We start from the raw sequence: 22799 nt of genomic DNA on the forward strand, positions 1-22799 counted from the left end.
GGACCATTGTTAACCTGCTTTGATGTTGTTTTGTGTGTGTGTGCTATGTGGTCTTTTGTCATTTACTCTCTTTCTTTCAGCTTTGGTACCCACTCTTTTCTTTGCTACAGATTGTCAAGATTTTGATCCCCCACTTGGTGTTTGAATATTGCTGCCAGCCTAAATCAGTTTCACACAGACCTTTTCAGTCTGTTAACCTTTTTCATCTTACTGATATTTATTCTTAACTGGTTTTAACCTTGAATTTGTACAATTACCATATCTTCAGTCCTTGTCACATCTTCATAATTTATAAATTATGACCTCCATCATAAAGGTAAACATATTTATATGAAGTATCTAAGCAAGTTTGGGAAATATAGTTTCTAAATTTCATAAGAAAACATTTCTTAAGATTTTCCCAAAGTATGTTCTGCATTTCAGTGATCACACACATTGAAAAATTTCCATCTCAGTTGCTTTGGAAGGGATAAGTAAGGGGGGAGGATTTCAAGTTTGAGGCCAGTCTGAACAATTTAAGGGTGAGCCTATCTCAAAATAAAAAGGCCTGGGGATGTAGCTAAAGTGGTCAGGCACCCTTGGGTTCAATCCCTAGTACCAAGAAAAAGAATAAAGATTATGTGTTGTATTTGTACAATATTTTGTTATCTTTTTCAAATATTTTTCTCAGTTTGTCTCCTATGTGTTTTTAGTTTTCTTCATGAAATAAAGTAATGGGAAATAATGTACTCTCTTCTATAAACTATATTCTGTGTCTAAAATATTAGTGTGAAATCCATCATTTGTCATTGGAAAACCATTTTGACAGATCATCATTTTATATTTTGTGAAGAATTCATATTATGAATTACTGAAGAATATTTATTTTAGAAAGTTGAGTAAATGGGAATGCGAATTATGTTGGCATTAATTTTAAGTACTTCCAGACCAATGGGCTTTCATTGTGTTGAGTTTATAGTAATATACTCTGATTTTCTGTTTATAGCTTTATTCTTGATGACTATAGTGACCTAGGATCATATTTTGAACATGGTCAATATTTGTTTTTCATTTTAACTTAAGTTATTCTTGTATAGTGAATACATCTTATCTTTTTTCCTTGGGATTATCTTTGAATTGTTCTTTGCTTTGGTTAGATGAATATATGAAATGATGATGTAGAACTAAAAGTCATTAATATTAATGTAAATCAATCCAGGTGATCCATTGGTTGAGATTTTTAAAGATTATAAGCTTCTTGTCTATTGTTTCAAAGAAGTTTTTTTTTTAATTGCTGTATTTTTAAATCTCAGGGTCTTACTGAGTTGCTTTGGGCCTCAATACATTCCTGACGCTGGCTTTGAACTCCCAGTCTTCCTTTAGCCTCAGAGATTCTGGGATTACAGGAGTGCCCCATGGGGCTTGACTGTGTTTAAATCTCAAAAATTAGTTTGTACCATATAGTTTCTCTGAAACCTCATCTAGTTATTAAATTGTGTCTTCAGTGACTTTTCTAAACAAAAAGTTTGAGATGATGATATGTATCTTATATTTTTTTAAAACCTTAAGAACTTGTTTTACTATGTTATATCACATTTAAGAGTCAAATTCAAGCTCAGTTTGGCATCTGGGCTATATATTATTTGACTTCATTCTAACCACCCAACTTTATTTTTACAAGACTTAGTCTAAACTGTTTGCATTTTATTTTACCTAATATTCTGTTGCTGTTCTACCTGTTAACCTCTTCACCATCATCATTATTCTAAGTCCTACTTACATCCCACCCCATTTTCTGTCCCTTTGATATGCATTATGCCTCATCCTTTTCCATGCTGAGGAAGTAATGAGACCACATACATTTAAAATTTTTTATAAAATTTATCATGATTAAATGATAAATTTTTAAATATAGGAAACTTGGTTCTCTTTAAATTATAAAGATTATTTATATATTTTTATAAAATATACTTAATATACCCTAAAAGAATAATGTAGCTCATAAATACATATTCTATAAAAAGTAAAAATATGATGACAAAATTAGTAAATTAAGACCAGGGGCAAGAGTAGAATATAGAAAAACATATACAATATACATAGATCTAGTTAACTGGCAACCAAAGTGAAATTGGGAAACTGAGTTTTGAGGTTTGTGTAGTCCATAGCTTCATACATATGCTAGGTGATTTGGAGGACTCATAATCCCTAAAGCTTGAGTCTATAAAAAAAAAAAAATTTCTCTTCGGGTCCTATAAAGGAGTTACTTTATGCAGTTGTAGAAAACTTTTCAACATTCCTAAAATAAACAAAAAACTTCATATTGTTTTTAAAAGCTTCATATTGTTTTAAAATACAATTTGGCTTAAAAAAAATTTAAGCACTCAATTTTCTGATGGTCTGGATTGTTTCAAGGTAAAAATTGAGAGCATCTGGAGCAGAGTCTAGACCGCAAACGGTTGACTTCTTGGCCTCATACTTAGAAATGTGTTTTGAATATCCCACCTAATTTTGGTCCTTAGAGTGAACATGATAAATTCAACTGTGTATGTCTGCGCACATGCACACACAACTATTTACATTTTCTTTCTTTCAGCATTGTTACATAGTCTTCATTGTTTGGGTCTTGCAGATACTTTTCTAAATTTATCCCTGAGTGTTTTATGTTTTTGATATTGAAAGTGCTAATTCTTTTTATTTTGCAGTTTGTTGCTGTGTATAAGAAGTATTTGTATATTGACCTTGTATTCTGTAGGCTTACTAAATTCACTTAGTTCTACTCTTGATTTTTGTTGTTTCTTTGTTTATTATATCTTAGGATTTTCCATGTATCTGACCATATATACAAATAAAGTCAGTTTTTACCCTCCTGGTCATCTCTATTTTGATTGCTTTTTTTTTTTTTTTTTTTAAACTTATTGCCCTAGGTAGTCTACTAGTAAAGTTTAAAATAAAATTGTTGACTGTGGTATCTTTTTTTTCTTCCTGATCTTAGCAGGAAAAGTATAGTCTTTAACCATTAAATATGAGATTATCTGTTGTTTTTTCTTGATTCTCTTACTTGGTTGGGGATATTCCCTTTAATTCTTAGTTTACTGTGAGTTTTTATCCTTAAAGAGCATTGAGTTTTGTCTGGTGCTTTTATCTGCATCTTTCAAGATCAATCCTGACATTTGCCTCCTTTATTCTGTTATTGTGTGAATTATATTAAATTGATTTTGGATTTGAAACCAACTTTGTATTCTTGGGATAAATACCACTGGTGTTTATCATTGTGATAGATGACTTTTGTATTTGATTGAATTTGATTTACTGGTACCTTATAAAGGATTATTATTCTTCACAAGGCATTATTTTTCTTTAATTTTCTTGTAATAATACCCATGAGCACTTCTTGTATCAGAGAAATGTTACTATTATAGAATAATGGGGTGTATATCCTTTTTTGCCTCCTTTCTGAAAATTTATGTTTTTTTTTTTTTTTTTTAAATTCACTAGTGAGACCTAGAATTTTGTGGAAGGTTTTAATTAAAAGTTCAGTCTTTAGTACACACAGGAATTTTCTGCCAGTGGTTTTTTTTTTTTTTTTTTGATTGTATCGATGATTGAACCCACGTATACTCTACTGTTGAGCTTTATGAAAAATAAATTTTATTTATTTTTATTTTCATTCATTCTGAGAATTTAACCTAGGTCATTTTACCCCTGAGCTACATCTCCAGCCCTCCTGTCTCAGCCTCCCAAGCCACTGGGATTGCAGGTTTATGCTACCGTGCCCAGCTTTATTTTTTTTTAATTTTTGAGACAGGGTCTCACCAAGTTGCTGAGGAACTTGCAGTCCTCCTTGCCTTAAGCCTCCAGAGTACCTGAAATTACAGGTGTATGCCACTGGGTCTGACTCTTATCAGTTTTGATAAGTCATGCCTTACAAAGAATCTGTTTCAATCTAAGTGGTTCAGTTAGTTAACACAGAGTTAGTCATAATAGTGCTATATCTCTTTTAGTGATGGTATAATCTTTTTCTTTCCTGATTCTGACAATTTGTACTTTTTCTTCTTCTATAAATCAGTTGTTTTTCATTTATTTTTCTGTTTTGTTCATTTTCTATTGTATTGTTTCTGCTTATTTTCTTTCTCCTCCTTTACTTTAGATTTGTTTTTGTTTTTCTAACTTCTTTATGTGGAAGCCCATATTATTATTTTTAACCTTTCTTGCCTACAAGCTATGTTAATAGACTATAAAGTTCCCTTTGTGGATTACTTTAGGTCTATATCACAAGTTTTTTGTTTGTTTGCTTATTTTTTGGTACTGGGGATTGAACTTAGGTGCATTTAACCATTGAGCCACATCCCCAACCCTTTTTATTTTTTTATTTTGAGACTGGATTTTGCTAAGTTTCTTAGACCCTTGCTAAATTGCTGAGGATGGCTTTGAACTTGAAATCCTCCTGGCTCAGCCTCCCTGGTCTCTGGGATTGCAGGCCTGTCCCATCATACCTGGCTATACCACACATTTTGATATGTTGTATTTTTATTAGTATGTAGTTCTGAAAGTTTTCTAACATCCCTTGTGATTTCCTCTGATTCATTCTGCTTTTCTTAACTAGGATGTAGTTGAAAGTTAAACTGTAATGCCAATTACTTTTGGATATTGTGCCCTGTGCCTTTTTTTTTTTTTTTTTTTTTTTTAAGGTATGGGTGATTGAACTCAGGGGCACTCAACCACTTAGCCACATCCCCAGCCCTATTTTGTATCTTATTTAGAGATGGGGTCTCACTGAGTTGCTTAGCGCTTCACTGTTGCTGAAGTTGGCTTTGAACTTGAGATCCTCCTGCTTCAGCCTCCCGGGCTGCTGGGATTATAGGCATGTGCCACCTGTCCTGTACTTTGTGATGATTCTATGTATATACCAGCTTTGGGAGAACTGAGATTGTAAGTCGCTCAGATCTTTTTTTTTTTTTTTTTTGGTACTGAGGATTGAACCAGGGAAGGTACTCAACCACTGAGCCACATCCCCAGCTTCCTCTTTTTTTTTTTTTTTTTTTTTATATATATTTAGAGACAGGGTCTCGCTTAATTGCTTAGTGCCTCACTAAGTTACCTGGGCTGGCTTTGAAGTATCCTCCTGCCTCAGTTTCCTAAGCTGGGTAATTGTTTTCTATTTGTCCCATTTGTTATTCATTTTTCTTTGGTCATGCATTTTCTTATATTACCTTATTCAGTGTTTAAAATTTTAATTGACAGATAAAAATTGTACATGTTTATGTTGTACAGCATGATGACTAAATCAAGCTAATTGACCTGTCCATTGCTTTACATACAACCTATTTGTGAGGAGAACATACAAAATCTACTTTCAGCAGTTTTCAAGTATACAATATATTGTTATTAGCTATAATCATGTTGTAAATACATCTCTTCAACTTAATTCTTGTCTAACAGAAATTTTGACACCTCCTCCATTGCTCCCATTGTGCTTCTATTAACTTAATATGTTTTTTGGGGGGAGGGTTCCTCAAATAAGTGTATTTGTTTCTCTGTGCTTGTCTTGTTTCCCTTAGTATGATATCCTCCAGATTCATCCATGTTGCCTCAAAGGACAAGATTTCCTTCTTTTAAAAGGTTAATAGTATTTCATTTTGTATATATATACACCTTTTCTTGCTAATTCATCCATCAGTGGATACTTATAGATTGATTCCTACATCTTGGGTTTTGCGAAAAATGCTTCAGTGAGCTTGCAATTGCAGTTATCTTTGTGAAGTACTGATATTATTTGCCTCAGATACCCAGATGTGGGATTTCTGAATCATGTATTAATTCTTTTAGTTTTTTTTCAAGAACTTCTATACTGTTCTTCTTAATGGCTGTGCTAATTTATGTTTCCACCAAAGGTGTATCAGGGTTTCCCTTTCTCTACATTGTTGCCAACACTTAGTGTCTTCTGTCTTTTTGTTATCAACTAGCCTAATCGTTGTAGGATATGATATCTTATTGTGTTTTTAATTCACATTTCTCTGAAAATTGGTGATATTGAACACTTTTTCTTATGCCTGTTGGCCATTTGTATGCTTGCTTTGGAGAAATGTTTATTCAGGTCCTTTCACCATTTTTAAATTGAATTGTTTTCTTGCTATTGAATTGGGTTCTTATGTTCTTATTTTAGATATTGACCCCTTGTAGATATATAGTTTGGGAGTGTTTCTTCCCATTCTGTAGGTTGTGTTCTCACTGCATTGATGGTTTGCTTGCAAGAAACGTTTTAGTTTGAAGTACTCTCATTTGTTTATTTTTTATTTTTTTCCCTGTGCTTTTTGGGTCATATCCAGTAAATCATTGCTTGACCACTGTAATAGAATGTTTTCCCTGTTTTTTCTTCAGGTAGTTTAACAACTCCAGATCTTATGTTTAAGTCTTAAATAAACATTTTGAGTCATTTTTTGGATGTCATGTGAGACAAGGATATAATTTCATTCTTATAAATATGAATATCTAATATCTAATATCATTCTTATAAATATGAATATCTGTCCTTTCACTGTTAAATGTTCTTGGGTTCCTTGTTGAAAATCAGTCGACTGAAAAGTAGGTAACTATTCTCTTCCAGAGTGTTCTGTGTTTTTATGCTGGTATGACCCTGTTTTTATGTTAATACCAAATTATTTTGATTATTGTATGTTTGTAATATATTTTGAAATGAGGTGGTATGATTCTTCCAGCTTTGTTCTTTTCTGCTAAAGATTTGTTTGATTATTATGAGTCTTTTGTAGATATTTTTAGTATTCCATTTTATATCTTCATAGGCTTATTCTCTTTATTTTATTTGTGGTGGTTCTCTTGCTTGCAGTATGTATGTGTTAGTTTACATTGCCTTTGGATAATATATCATTTCCCATATAATGTTAAGAATATTATACCACTTTTTCTTTCATTTCTTTCCTTATGTGTCTGTTCTAATTATCATGCATTTAACTTCTATGTGTGTTGTCAATCTCCTGAATAGATTGTAATGATTTATTTTCTTACACAAAGAAAAGTTAAAAGACGTGCATGTTTATATAATTTCTGTACTCTTCACTTTCACTGGATCCAGTTTCATCAGATATCATTTTCTATCTACTTTTTGAAAATTTCCTTTTAAAGTTTCTTTTTTTAGTAATGTATATTTGTTGGAACAAATTTAGATTTTGTCTAAAAATGTATTTCTCTTTGATTTTTGCATATTTTTATTACATATTGTATTTTTCATTTGAAGATTTTTTTTTCCTTTAGCACTTTAAAGAGTGTTTCCTTTGTCTTCTGGTTTCCAGTCTTTCTGATGAGAGAACGTCTGTATATAATGTCATTTTTCCTCTGATCTTTTTTCCTTATTGTTGTCTTTATATAGTTCCAGTATGATGTAATTTTATTGTGTATTTTTCTTTGTCTTTATCCTTCTTGAAGTTTGTCAGACTTAATGAATTTGTAAGCTTATTTTCTGTCAAATTTAGAGAGTTTTCAGACTATTAAAATATTTTTTCTATCCTTGCACCTGTGCTTCCCAGAATCCCAGTTACGTGCTATCATATCATTTGATACTGCCCCAAAGATAATGTTGCCTCTGCTTTTTTATTTTGACCTTTTTCTCTGTGTGCTTAAATTTGAATAACTTTCATTGCTATCTTGAAATTATACTGGTCTTTTCTTCTGCATCATCTAATTACCTGTTACAGGCCATTTAGTGAATTTGTATTTCAAATATTGTTTTTCAGCTCTAGAAATTCTATTTGATCCTTCAGTTTCACAAATTTCATTTCTCTCCACCTTATGTTCTTATTTTCTTTAAATCTTTGAGCACACCTAAAGGACTGTTCTCAAGCCCTTGTTTGCTAATTTATCATTTAATATCTATCATTGCAAGGTCTGTTTCCCCTTAGTTTTTCTCCCCCTTGGTTATGGGACATATTTTCTTGGTTTTTTTAATCTAATAATTTTTATTTGATGTTAGACATTGTGATATTACAGTGTTGTTAGAATTTTATTGTCCTCTTTATTTTTAACTGATGATTGGCTTATTCAAGAATTAGCTTCATCCTTTTGAGGCTTGCTTTGAAGCTTTGTTAGAACATTTTTCTTGTAGTCTGTGAGTGACCCTGCTCCTTTGGTTGGCCTTTTTTGGGCTCTCTACCAAATAACTCAGGTGTTTAGTGAAATTACTCCTTTTTTTTTTTTTGCTTAGTTTGATCTTCTTATTTCCCAAGTAACCTTGTGGAACCTCCTGTACTTGTTTAGCTTACAGCTCCCCAGTAGTTCTTTTTTCAGTCTGTTCTTCATGATTTTCTGCCCCAAGTTATAGCTGCCTCAGCTTTTCCAAACTCTAATGTTTGTCTCCTGAGCTAAGTAATACTTTGGTTCCCTCTCCCTGCCCTGTGTTTGGTAAATACTGCTGGATTCACAGAAAGTGGGGAAGCGGCAGATCTCACTTATTTTTTATTGTCAGTGGTCACGCCCCTGTTTTGCCTGTTGTCCATTGTCTGAAAGAGATGGGATGTCTACTTGGATACCAGTTAAGTCTGTTGTGACTACAAATACATAGTTACTTTATTTAAACTATTGACTTGTGGAGACAGTTGTCACAAACCCACTGTTCTCTGGCAAAATTGCAATGAAATATCTTTATTGGCTAATCGAGTGCTATGTCTTAAGTCTTTCTAAATCTCTTCTGTTTCCTTGTAAAGTCAATTCATTTTGTGTGCATGCAGAGTATACTTAATAGATATGTCAGTGCAGTGCCATTGCAGATGCTACTTGCCATAGTGACCTGCCAGTGTTAACTATTGGTAATGTACCATACCTGTATAGCATCATCTAAGGTACTTTTGTTTCTTCACACATCTTTGGGGAGCTTAATGTATTGAGTGAAAAATTTAAAAAAAAATTGCTCCAACCAATTTAAAATAAACTGTTTCAGGTATTATTAATAGCAATCATCATAGAGTTAGCTCTTTAGGTATGTATTGGATGGAAAACTTTATTAATTAGAAAATATTATGGAAAACTTGGAAAAATCTATATAGAAAGGTTCAAAGAAAATTAAAATCTCAAGTATAAAAGATGAACATTGTTAAATTTTGATATATTTTTCTTTCAGTCCATTATGCAGATATGTACATTTTAATGTATTATAATCATATTATGTAAAAATATTTGTTTTTTTGCTTGTATTGTTTATATTTTTCTGGGTCCTTAGATATCTAATGGAAGTACCACTTTAAATCTGCATGCCAAATATATTTTTATCTTTTATTTTTTCTATTTTAAATCATACTGCAGTATTTTTTTCCAGTCTTCATCTGGTTTTCAGAAAGTTTTTTAAAGGTAGATAACTTTACAATTACAGTTTTCTCCAAATGGAATTCACAAAGATCTTCTGAGCACTTAGCTCTCTACTTAAGTTTGTCATTACTACGTTCTTTATGAACAACAACCCTTCTTCTCTATCCTGGTCTACCCTATCACCTTAGAATTATTTTTTTTGGAGCTAAAAGTGTATTTTTTACTTTCTTGTCTAACTGTATACTGTTGGTCTGCCTCTGTAGTTGATATTTTGAAGGGGATTGAGAGAAGACAGAATTAATGGGAATATTTTATATAAGGTAGTGGGAAATTGAAAGTGTTTTCCTGAGTTAAGAATTCCTTTTTTTTTTTTTTTTAACCAGGAAATTAATGAAGAAAAGAAATGCTCTGAAGCTTGCCTTTTCTTTTATGACTTCCTAATTGACTTTTTCTTTCTTTTTTACTTTTGTCTTCTGCTTTTCTTGTCTTCTACTCTTATGCCCTTTGTTGTACCTCTGCATACAGCACATGTGTGTGCACGTGCACACACATAAAGAACCAGACTAGATTTTTTAGCAACCTCTGTAGTATCAGGTATTACTAACCATGTGATAAAGACCCAGGACAAACATGGAGATAACGTCTTTGGCTGTAACATGATTTCTGAGTCTTGTCATCATCTTGAGGCATAATTTAGAGTGATCACTAGATGAGATGAGTTGGAAATTGAATGGAAAATTTTTAGAAATTGAGAATACTACAACCAGTTTTCAAATTTATTTTCAGGCAAGAGAAATTTTTTTTTTTAAGTTTTGATCTTGAACATTTTGAGGTATCTTTTTATATAAAGTTTTAGATCATATTCCTTAACAGTATACCTCACTTCCACAATTCTTGACATTAGTAAATTTTTTTTGCTTGTACTCATCTAATTTAGTGTAGAATTCATGAAGAATGTATTTGAGTATCAATTTGGTGGAAAAGGATGACATGATTTTGTTGGGATGTGTGTGCAAGCCAGATGTGCAGTGAAAGGAATATTTATAATTTGATTTAATCTGCTTTGTGACTTTGAGTGAAGTTGTAATATACTGAAATTATCTTTAAAATTTTTTTCTTTCTGATGCTAGTTTGTACGGAGTTCTGTGGGTTAGTGTTGGTTCATGTGACTGTCAGCATTCAAGTTCTTTTTTCTTTGACAAAAATAGGAGTTTTGGTTGAAAATCAAACTTGTATTTTTTGCATATGTGTGTTTCAAAGACATTTTGTAGCATACCATATTGGCAACTTAATCAAATTTCTTGGGGATTCTTAAGATTTTTATCAATTAGACCTATCCTTAAATAATTTTTTTATCAGTGAAACACTGAGTTGACAGCTATTGACTACTTTGTGTCTTATACATTTGCAGTGTACCAAACATGATTTTTATTTGCATTGAGAAACTAAACAGTTTGGGTAATTTAAGTGTTTCAGTGTACAGATATAAATTTTTTATTGCTAATTAAATAGTAATTGATACTTTGTCATTAGGTAATGGATGAAAATCAGTGATATATTAGTATAGGTGTTCTGTTGCATTGAATGTTTCTATAATGTAAACCTCATATACTATTAGCAGGTAGATGAGTGACCATATATTTTAGTATTCTTGGGACAGTTCTAGTATATGATGATGGTGGTCAAAATCTGAATAAACATTAGTTTGTACATAATAGTTGCCAATATTTTTAATTTTATACTATCAAATAATAGTGGGTGAATTATACAATATACTGTCATGGTTGAATATACCAAGCCATTGACTATATTTAATGCAATGTCTTTTACCTTAATTTCTTCACCTTTACTCAGTGTGTTTTCTTGTGAAGTGCTTCTTATAGGATTCTCTTTTCTTTTAAAAATCATGACATAGGTTTAATATAGTATTTTATTTGTGGAAATTTAATAACTTTTCAGTTGTGCTAGTATTTTTATTGCTATTTGTTTTAATGTTCTGAATACAGAATTGCTTAGGTATCCTCAGTCCTATTTTCCCCCTTAAACTTGTTATTTTTAGTGTGCTGTTTTACAAAATGTGAAGCTTAATCAGAGTATGTTTATTGCATTATATCATGATGGTTTATATTGATGAGTAAGTAACATGTAAACCTGAATTTCCATAATGTAAACAGTATTCACTATATGGCTAGTGATAACTAAGACTTGAATGGTATTTGTGTAGTAACTTGCATTTCCATCTTCTATCACCAGTATCTTTCTCATAGTTAAGAGGTATTTGTACCTACAAGGTATGAGAACAATTTCAGAGCTTTTCAGTTTAGAGTGATTGGGAGTTGTTGGCTTAAGCACCAGCTTAAGTTGAAACAAGTCAGTTGATTCAGACAGACATTGGAGTTAATTGGAGAATACTTATTGACCTCTTTGTGAAAATTGAATGTATTAATTTTTTTCACATATTTTAATCATGGAAATGAAAAGTGGTACTTATGTTAATTTTAAATAACATTTTATTTATGACATATGATGTATGAAGTGCTGTGGGGTAAACGAAGATCAGTAAAGATAGGCTCTACCAGTCAGAAGTAACTTTTCTCATCATTGAGACCTATGTCCAAATAATTTAGCTAAACAATGTGTACTGGATCACCCAGGAAGATCTTTTTAATAGTGCAAATGATAATTAATTTTTAATCTTTGTAAGTTGAGATATTTCAGTGTTATATTTATTTAAGTCAGTTACAAAATAGTCCTGTTTTAGCATGAAGGCAAAATTTTTGTGTAAATACTCGGTGTGACTCAAACTTTGTATGCTGGCTGCTGCTTCTCTGACAGCACATAACAAAAGTAGTAGATTAGAACATGAAACATCATTGGAGAAACCAAAACAGGGCCAGTTAAGATAATGAGAGTTTTTTTTTTTTCTTCTTCTTCTTCATGGGCATGGGTTTTTGTGATTGTGAATCCATGTATGTCTAATAAAATTATTTCAAAATAAGAGTTATTTAGGATACCTTGCTCAGTTTCCAGGAATTGTTTAGTTTGCAGACCTTTTTGGCCATGCCAAAAAATAACCAATAAACAACAAACAACTAAGTTATGCAAGTCTTAATATTCCAGCCCTGTGAAATTGTTCATGAGGCCAGTTTTTAAGCAAGGAGACCAGTGTCATTGCTACTTAAATATAAATTTTAGAATATAGAGGAATTACTTAAGTGTCTACTTATTTTATAAAGTAATTGTTAACCAGTCTAACATTTTGTGAAATAATTTTATACAGATTTTTATATGTACCTTTATCATAATGTCTTAAAGTTTTCATGTCATCTGGCACAATTTTCCAGAGCTCATCTTCCCCCTCATTTAAGATTTTTGTAAGGAATCTCTTTCATAGTTTGTATAATGCTTGTATCTCAAGTCAAAAATGACTACTCTTAAAAAAGTAGGCATTAAGACACTTGTGGTTTTCATTTTTCCCCTTATATATAACTATCTATTCTTCATAACAGAGTCATTTAGGGGGTAATTTTTCAAGTTCTCTTTAAAAGACTTGTTTAATGATACTCAGCACTTAGAATTGACAACCATATCTTCAGGAATAAAGTTTTAATCTTGATACATTTCTTTGCCTTAAAAAATATTGCAAGTGATTTTTAATATTAACTATGTACCAGACTTGAATGGTTTTGGACTACTGTGTCGTTTTCATACAAAGAAGCAAACAGTCACCTTGTGAGTTTTTTGGTGGTAAGGGAGGAACATTGATTTACATTTGGTTGTATATGGTATTTGGCATCTTTGTGTATATTCAGCTTTTTAGGAACTAATTTCTATGCAGTATACATTTTACTTTAAACTTAGAAGTTCTTTCTTGAATTTCATCTAGATTGATGCTAATACAAATGTTCAAAAGCCTTGCCTAAAAAGAAGTTCACTATTTTTCCCAATTTTTTAAATTTTAGAATATAATGGAAATTCCAAGTAAAAATAATTATAGTTTATTTTTGTTGCATGACACAAAATATACCTTCTTTTTGATATTCTCTTTAGAATCATATAAAGCAAAATTGATGAGTAAAAAGAAATACTAGTTATAATTGATAGCACTGGTCCGTTTGGATAAATACTGAAATTTATTAAATATGGTACATGTATACACATTTGATTTTTAAATGAACAAATAGAACATCAGTAAGAAGCTAGTGTTCTGTGCTACTTCTGTTTACCATTGTTTGATATGCCAAGGATATTCATTTTGTTGGATCTCATCCAAACATTCAAAGTTATTTTAACAATTAAGAGCACCTGTACTGTTCTTGGTGCTTGGACTACATAAATGACCAAAAAGATAATAATTCTGGCTATTTGGGGACATTGTAAAGACTTTGGCTTTTTATCGATGTGAAATAGGAGTCATTAGACAGTTTTTAACAATAATTATAAGATCTGATTTATATTTCAAACAATTAGAATACTTATTAAATCTGACTTTTAGCTATTTGAGCTCAAGTTTTAGGTAATATCTGTGTATGTATGTATGCATGTGATTGTGTGTATATTTATATAATAAACAGTTCTGTAATTCATTTGTCTAACGATAACCTATTAGAAATCCCCTGTTGTTGCTGTACCCTGTGGAGTATTACCTCTGGTTAGTGGAGTCATTGAGGAAATGAAAATAATAAAGGCAAAAGTCTGTTGTTTCCTCTGAGAAAAAATACCGGAGGAAGAAGAGCTCTCTTTTGTTGGCGTTGAGGAAGAGGGTACAGAAAGGTTGGAGATATGCTTAATTGAAGTATCTATAATATATCCAGGAGAAGATAACTGTTTAGTTAATAACAGAACTTAACCTCAGCTGAGACTGGGGAGAGAGAAATATTTCAAGTTATTGATGTAGTACTGATGGTTAAAACTTCTAAGGATGAAATCACCCCAGTATATAATTTAACAAACAAAAGGGTCCAAGGTGATATAGAGGACATGTCAATATTTAAATTAGTTAACCGAAGAATAGTAGCTTATGAAGTTACAGTTTGAGGGAGCTATCCAGAGAATACTCTTGAGTTATGGGCACACTTAACTGTGAACTAGACAGGAAAGAAATGACCCAGAAGAGAGCAGATAGACTGAGTGAAAGAGAAAACATTTAGGTTTCTGGATGCAGTTCAAAGTTCAGATTTAATAGATATAGCAAATGATAGAAATGAAGTGTAAGACATTTAAATATAGCACTTCAGAGTTAGAAAAAATATACATGTTCAAGAGATAATTGTGAGGATAGGCATTTTCAGTATATGACCTTCAAGAACCTTTCTACCTTTAAATGTTTTAGGATTCTTAGAATGGTGCATTTGTTTTTTTCTATTGAATTTAAAAGAAATACTGGCAATAACTTTCTTTTAACTTTTAAACCTCTTTCTCAAATTTGATAGTTATTGAATAGGAAAAATCTTTAAGGATGATTTTTTTCCTAGTTTTTGCTTTTTTTAAATTGTATTGCAGTGTACATAACATAAAATTGACCACAGTATACTTTTTTGTCAATTATCTTTCCATGAACTTCATTTAAAATTCCTATGATAAAAGTAATTATTTGTTCTAAACAAAATTTCCAGGGTATGTTGACTTCAGTTAAAAGATTGTATGTTCTCTGACCATAATGGAATAAAAATAAAAAGAGAAAGATAATTTGGGAATCTCCAAATATTTGGAAATTACTTAGAAGTAAAACATGTGTCAAAGAGGAAGCCATGCAGGAAATTAGATAATATTTTGGATTGAATGAAATATGTCAAATTTTTTTGTATATCATTCATGCTATGCATAGAGTGAAATTTATAATATTAAATACATATTAGAAAATAGGAAAGTTTTAAAATCAGTGATCTAGAGTTCCACATGAAAATAAAAATAAGCAAATAACCAAAACATGACCAGTCATGGTATTACATGCCTGTAATCACAGTGATTTTGGAGGCTGAGGCAGGATTGCAAGTTTGAGATTACCCTCAGCAGTTTAGGCCATAAGAAACTTAGCAAGACCACCATATCTCAAAGTAAATAATAAAAAGGTTAGGGGATGGTAGCTCAGTGGTAAAATGCCCCTGGGCTAAAGCCCAGTTACTGCCCCCCCCAAAAAAAAAAAAAAAAAAAAAACAGAAAAGAAGGGAAATTAAATCAAAGCAGACAGAATGAAAGAAATAATAAAGATAAAAACAGAATCAATAATGCTAAGAACAAAACAACAAAGGGGAAAAAACCTCTATGTGTTGGTTCTTTGAAAGAATGATTAAAACTGATAGGGTTCTAATCAGATTAATAGAAAAGATACAGATTGTCACAATCAGCTGTGAAAAAAATGATCTTACTTCAAATCCTGTACATATATATACATTAAAAAGCTAATAAGAGAATAATTTTGTGTAAAAAAGGTTCACTTGGATGAAATGGGCAAATTGCAAGAAAAAACTACCAAATCTCCTTACAGAATGAATACTCTGAATAATATAATCTTTAGAAAATGTGTTTCTAATTAAAATTCTTCAGCAAAAGATAACTTTAAGTTCAGATGACATCATCCACAAATTATATGAAACATTAAAGGAAGAAATAATACCAGTTCTACACAAACTGTTCTGGAAAATAAGACATTGAGAGTTGACATCCCCTTACTTGAAATCAGCATTATCTTCATACCATAATTAAACAAAGATATTAAAAGAAAATTATAGACCAATATATATCATAAACATAGATACTGAATCCTAGTAAAATATTAGCAAACTACCTAGCAATATGTAAATATGATAATACCTTGTGACTGAATGCTTTGTATCCTAGGAATAGAAACTTGGTTGAATATTTACTGCTCATTCAGTATCATTCACTGTATCAACACGGGAAATAAAGGATTTCATAATCTCAATCGATATAGAAAAATAATTTGACAATTCACATCCACTGATAAAATAATTCTCAGCTATGAATATAAGAGAACTTCCTACTTGATAAGGGGCATTTATGGAAAACCCATAGCCACCATCATACTTATTTAGTCAGTTAAGTCAAAATTAAAATTAAAAAAAAAAAAAGGAAACAAAAGATTAGAAAGAAACAAAGTATCTTTTTTATGGAAAACATGATTGTCTACATAAAGAATCTGATGGAATCTATTAGAAAGCTCCTAGAATTAGAGAATTTTAGCAAAGTCCTATATTTCTATATATTAGAAATGAACATTTAGAAAATGAAATTTTAAAACTACCAGTTAAAATAACATCAGAAAATGAAATAGTTAAGGATAAGCCTAATAAATTACACACTTAGTTTACATGTAGGAAACTAAACAGTCATGAGAGAACTCAAAGATGGCCTAAAAATGAAAAAATACAGTGTATTCACAGATTGGAAAATTCAGTACCTCTGAAGATGTCTATTCTCCCCAGATGGCCTGTACATTGATCATAATTCCAATGAAAATCCCACCAGTCTTATATGTGAAGTGGGGGAGCTTGAAATTAATAGGCTTTCTCTTATGTAGAAAAGACCCCAGAATATTCAAAACAATTTTGAAAAATAAGGACTATTTTGGAGAATTTCAAGACTTGCTGGAAACGAAGCTTTATTAACCAAGACAGACTATAAAGATACACTAATCAAGGCAGTGTGTTATTGATGAAAGGATAGATGCATATGTTAATTGAACACTAAAGAAGATCCATAATACCTGGTCAGTTGACTTGACAAAGATGCCAAGGCATTTCAATAAAGAAAATGTCATTTTCTTATCAAATGGTATTGAAATGTTTGTAAGTATCTTTTTACAGAAAGGAATTAACCTTAACCTTGCCCTGTGTGTAAAAATTAACCTAAAACAAATTGTAAACATAGATGTAAAAGACAAAACAATAAAACTTTTAGAAGAAAACATGAGAAAATCTTTATGATCTTGTATTAGGTTAGAGTATTACATAGAGATAAAGAACACAAACCTAAAAAAAAATTATTAATGTGAACTTTGTTAAAATTAAAAACTTGTTCCTAAGAAGATACTGAGAAGATGAAAACACAAGCCACCAGCTTGGAGAAACTATATGTCTAATAAAGGGTTTGTATCGAAAATATATTAAGAATTTGAACAACTCAGTAGTGAAAAAGCAATCCAACAAATGAACAGGTTTTAACAGACACTTTATCAAAGAAGATGTACTGATGGCAAATAAACACAGGAAAAGTTGTTCAACACCATTCATTAGGAAAATGCAGAGTAAAACCATAATGTTATTTTAGTATAATTTTATCCTAAGATATTAGAGGGGTGTGGAAAAGAAGGGAGTGGGGTACAGAAAATACCAAATATTAGAGTTTAAAGCAGCTAGAAGTTTCATTCATTACAGATGTATATGAAAAATGATACTCTAATTTAGAAAATTCGAGCAGTTTCTTATAAATATAAACATACACTTGTCCATATGACCTGTCTTTTTCTTATGTATTTTTTCAAGAGAAAGGAAATGAAAACATGCCTATAGGAAGCATTGTGCTCAAAATTCATTAACTGGTAAATAACCTAAACAAATTGTGGTACATCCATATGATGGAGTACCATTCAGCCATAAAAAGAAATGAATTAATGAATGCAACAACATAGATGAATCTCAGAACATTGTGTTTTTGAGAAAGAAAGTACACTCAAAATGTGTATTATTCTATCTCATTCTGAAAAAGATAAAATGCAAGTAACAGGAAACAAATCATGATTTTTGTGGACAAAGGGAAGACCTAGATGATAGCCTGCAAAGGGACAAGACAAATTTGAAGTTTGAAATACAGTTCATCATAATTCTAATGATGATTACTTAACTATTTATTAAAATTCACAGATTTGTACAACCAATAAAAAAGTCAACTTTATTCTAAATGATACTTAAGTAATACTTTCAAAAAAGTACTGAGAAGGAAAAAGAATGCAAAGTAAAATCAATTTTTAATTTTTGAAAAAAAGCGGTTTAACTGAGTATTATCAGTGGGTATTTTGATGTCAAGACTTTTTATTGAGCTTAAAAATAATTAGGTGGCATATGCATAATTACAATTGAGTTACCTATCCCAGCAAGTTATATTCAAAATAGCATATATTTCAAAATAATGCAAATTGATGGCTCTCTTGAAATTTTTGTTGGATGTATGGAAATGGTTAGGTGATTATTGATTTTTTTTAATAGTCTTTTAAGAAATTTGACCCCTTGATTATTTGCTTAAAGTCACACTGTAGAATACAAGAGGTTCATCTTTTTTTTTTTTTTTAAGGTAAATAATGTAAAATGTTAAAAGATAAAATTCCCTTGTTGATTTTCTTCTTTGATTACCACTGTTAATAACTTGGGTTTATTACTCTGGAAATTTTGTGTACATTCTTGCACATGCATGTTTTGTTTTGCTTTTTAACTCAAATAGGTATATACTCTGTTTTTGCTGCAGCTTGTTTTTTCCACCTAATATATGGAGAGATCTTTCTAAATCAGTATTCATATATTTATCTGGTGATTATTTTAAGTACTTAATATTTGATAATTTTTGATAGTTTTCACTTTTTCTCATTTTCTTCGATGCTGTATTCTAGGTGCAAGGAATAAATCAAAAAAGCAAAATAGGGTCTCTTCTATTCAGTGTAAGAAAGATACACAAATTGGAGGAAACTCATTATCAGTGAGTTCATGAAGATAATTCAGGCTAAAGACATGAAGTATGATGGGACAGAATGAGTATAGCAGGTGCATTAGATAATTGAGGGACAGGACTTCATATGTTTATTTACTTTATTCAGGTAGCTATTGATTATTTAGTTTTCTATGTATGTATTTCTTTACTTACGTGACAAAATATTTTTGTAGACTTAATTTCTAGAAAGAAAAAATGCATTTGTGTTGATTTTTAGTTTCTACCAAACTTTCCTCCAAAACATTAGATATTATTTGTCAATGATGAAAAATGATACTTTATTTCAGTTTGTTTTAACTTGATTCCCAGTGAAGTTTAGCATCTTTGTATTTCTCCAAAATTCTGTCAGTTTATTCTTTTCTTACTGAAATTTTAAAATTTTATAGTTCTCTTAACAATATATGCAATGTAATTCATAATATTTTCTTCTAGTCTATCAGTTTTCTTTTTTTATGACATCTTTGGATTTTCATTTTTACACTGTCAATTGTTTTTTTCCTGAGGTTCTAGGCTTTGTGTCTTTTCTAGAAAAGCCTTCTTTTCTTTTGTATCAGTTTAATTTCTTACATTTTTCTTCTAGTTTTATTTATGTTTCATGTAGATTTTAATTGATCTGTATTTTCTTTTAATACTCTGTGGTGGAAGTCTTAATTATTTTTCCAGCTTCATAGCTATTCTCCCAAAATAATTCAGTGAGTGATATATCTTTTTTCCCCACTGTTTTTAAATACCACCTTTTTCACATTTTAAATGTTCCAAATATATGTGTTCTGGATTCAGTACTTGATTTTGATTATTATCATTTTATATTTGACATCTGGTAGGGCATCCCCTCCCCCTTGTCTTTTTCAAAAAAAATGTTGGCAATTTTGTGTATTTTCTCTTCCAGATGAACTTTAGAGTCAACATGTCAAGTTCCATTAAAAATCCCTTTGGGATTTTGATTAGAAGTGCATTGAATTTACAGATTTATTTGGGGAGAATTGACATCTTTATTGAGTCTTCCCATCCAGGAACATGGTATGCCTCTCCATTTCTTCAGGTGTTCTTTTATGTCCTTTAGTAAAGTTTTATAGTTTTTTTTTTCATGTAGGTCTTAACGCTTTACTTGTTAGGTACATTCTGGTTTTCTTTTTGTTGTTGTTATTTTTAGTTTTTGTTGTTATTGTGAATTACATCTTTTCTATTTTATATTTTCTAATGGGTTTTATTGCGGGTATGCATAAGACGTCCTTTTATGTTGATCTTACAACTTTAGTTTCAGTTGATTATTTTGACGTTTTTAGAAGGATGATTGATTACTTTTGCTGAAAATGATGGTACTTCGTTATTTTCTTGTTCAGTATTGGTACTTCTACGGTTTTTTGTTTTGTTCTGGTCTTATTGCATTGGTTAGGTTTTTTTAGAAAAACTGTTCACTACTATTTCTGCTTTGATCTGTTCACTACTATTTCTGATTTGATCATCTTGTTCCTGACTTAAGTTAATATTATTAATTTTTAAACTTTAAAACTTTAGAAGTTATGTATATGTGTGTATGTTTGTGGATATGTATATGTAGTGTGCACATATACACATGTATTTGTGTATGTATTTCTTTGCTTATATGTGCACATATGTGTGTGTGTATACGTGCTTTATACTTTTGGTAGAATACCAAAAATAAGTTTCCCTCTTAGGTTAACAAGTATTTTTATGGTAATGGCTGTTATATTTAATAATAATATACTTTTGTTGAGATGATCTGTGTTTTTTTAATATCTTAATATTATTAAGATATTATCTTATAATATCTTAATGTGGTACACTAATATATTTACATTTACTAATGCTGGTCATAATATATTTTAATTTAAATAAATATTCAATGAAGATTTATTAAGATATTGTAATGTGCCCACAACTGTGCCACATATAAGCAATAGTGCAGTTAGTTATTCAGAGAGGCCTGAAAGGGTTCTCTTTTTTTATGTGAATAGAGATAGATAAAGACGTACCCAATAACAAGGTAATTTCAGGCTATGATAGTATTAAGGAGGACATTAAGAGAATGGGTAGTATGGTAAAAAAAAGTGAGGGGAGAGCCTCCTTTGATGATATCATTTGAGAAGGCAAAATAGAAACTAAGACCCGAAGAATAAAACTGTTGGGAAAACCTAAGCAAGGGGAAATTACTTTTTCTTTCTTCATAATTAATTCTGCTTCTTTGTATTTTCTTTTATCCTTTTTCTTTCTTGTAGTAGTTATATAACTTGTGCATTTAATTTGCTAATAAGTATATTTTATTTAGGTTTTTTGTTTTGTTTTTAGTTATTTATTTTAATTCTTCTTTGGTTCCAGTGAATACATGTATAGCTCTAAATTTTTCTGCAAAGACAGATATGTCAAATTCTATAGGAAATAATCTTAATTTTTATTTCTTTTGATTTCTGAGAGTTACTAGACTTTTTGTATTTCCTTTTTAAATTTTCAAATAGCATGACATCCTTATATTTGTAAATTTTTTTGTCTCTTTTGGCTTTACGTAACAAGAACATCACCTTGTGTAAATTCCTTTGAAAACAATTGAGACTTTCCTTTTTGCATAAAGTTGATAAGGTTTTTGTTTGTTTGATTTTTAAGGACTGTATACTCTGTTCACAAAGTTCTTTTTTCCAGAAATATAGGTAATTCTTTTTCTTCATCCTCTATATTCTTACATCATATGCTTGCCTCCTCCTTTTCTAACATAGGTATATGCAAAGTTTCTAAGTTATGTGGATTTTCTATTGCTTAGATTTCTAGTATTTTTACTTCATTATATTGTTTAGTGCATAGACGTTGGCTTTTACATACTCTTGCTGTGTTTTAACTGTTATCAGTATAAAATATTCCTTTTATTATTTAATGCTTTTTGTCTTGAATTCTTTTTCAGCTGATACTAATAATGTCACCCTTGACTGAAATTGGTTTTTATTCCTCTATTTTCAACCATAATGATTGAAAATCAATCTCTCATAGTAGAATGTGGTTGAGTTTTTTTCTTCTTATTTTTTTCTTTTAAACCTAATCTGTGTGTCCTTTTTATTTTTTTAAACAGCACAATTTTCTCATTTAATTATATATTAACTTGGTCTTCTGGTTTGGGTCTTTTCTCAACTTTGAAGGTTATAGAGAAAATATTATATTTTCTTATTGCTTTGATTCCCCCCTCCCTTTCTTGTCTTTAGTTAAATCTATTGAGTTTTCTTTCTTCTTCCCCATTTGGGAATTGTGTCTTATTCCTGTGGTAGATATTGAATTAAGCTAACTAGCATTTGAAACTAATTCCTCTCTTCCTCTGGAACATAGGTTTTGTCATATTTCATTTCAGTTATGACTTTTATATTTATAAAAATAACCTTACTAATATATTTATGTCCTAATGTACTTCCATTTTTCTAGCTTTAAGGAATTATTTGTTAATAATTAACCTGAGATGTTGAAGATATGTTGTATTTTACTGGTTTCTTTTCTAAATGCTTAGTTTTATGATTCCAAAGGTGTCCCATTCTTAGACTGGGAAATCTGATATGAATCTGATTTTTAATTATCTTAACAGCCTCCCCTTCCATCACTCCAAAATCTTAGATTTTATAGCTTTAGAATTTCAGCCGGTTTGTGCCTGTTGATTTCATAGTATGTGTGTCTATATGAGTTTTAAAGCCATCTCATAGGAATCATTAAATTCAGGAACTGTTTTCTGATAATTGATGAAACATGATTATACCAGAAACAGTAAATTTGAACTAAATTTTATCTCACTA

At 30.6% G+C, this 22799-nt stretch overlaps 1 protein-coding gene across 6 annotated transcripts in view; it reads left to right on the forward strand.

Annotated features, from left to right (window-relative positions):
• Ankrd17 (ankyrin repeat domain 17) overlaps positions 1 to 22799 on the forward strand; it is a 149463-nt gene that overhangs the window by 38366 nt on the left and 88298 nt on the right. The window contains exon 1 of one of the 6 annotated variants that reach the window (XM_047565761.1): positions 20016 to 20034. The exons of the other annotated variants lie outside the window; for them this stretch is intronic. Coding sequence (XP_047421717.1) covers positions 20032 to 20034 — 3 coding nt within the window. The 5' untranslated portion in view covers positions 20016 to 20031. Of the gene's footprint in view, positions 1 to 20015; positions 20035 to 22799 lie in introns of those variants that run through there. 6 annotated transcript variants of the gene reach the window in all.

This window comes from Sciurus carolinensis, chromosome 10 (assembly GCF_902686445.1).
Source record: "Sciurus carolinensis chromosome 10, mSciCar1.2, whole genome shotgun sequence".
Taxonomy (NCBI): domain Eukaryota; kingdom Metazoa; phylum Chordata; class Mammalia; order Rodentia; family Sciuridae; genus Sciurus; species Sciurus carolinensis.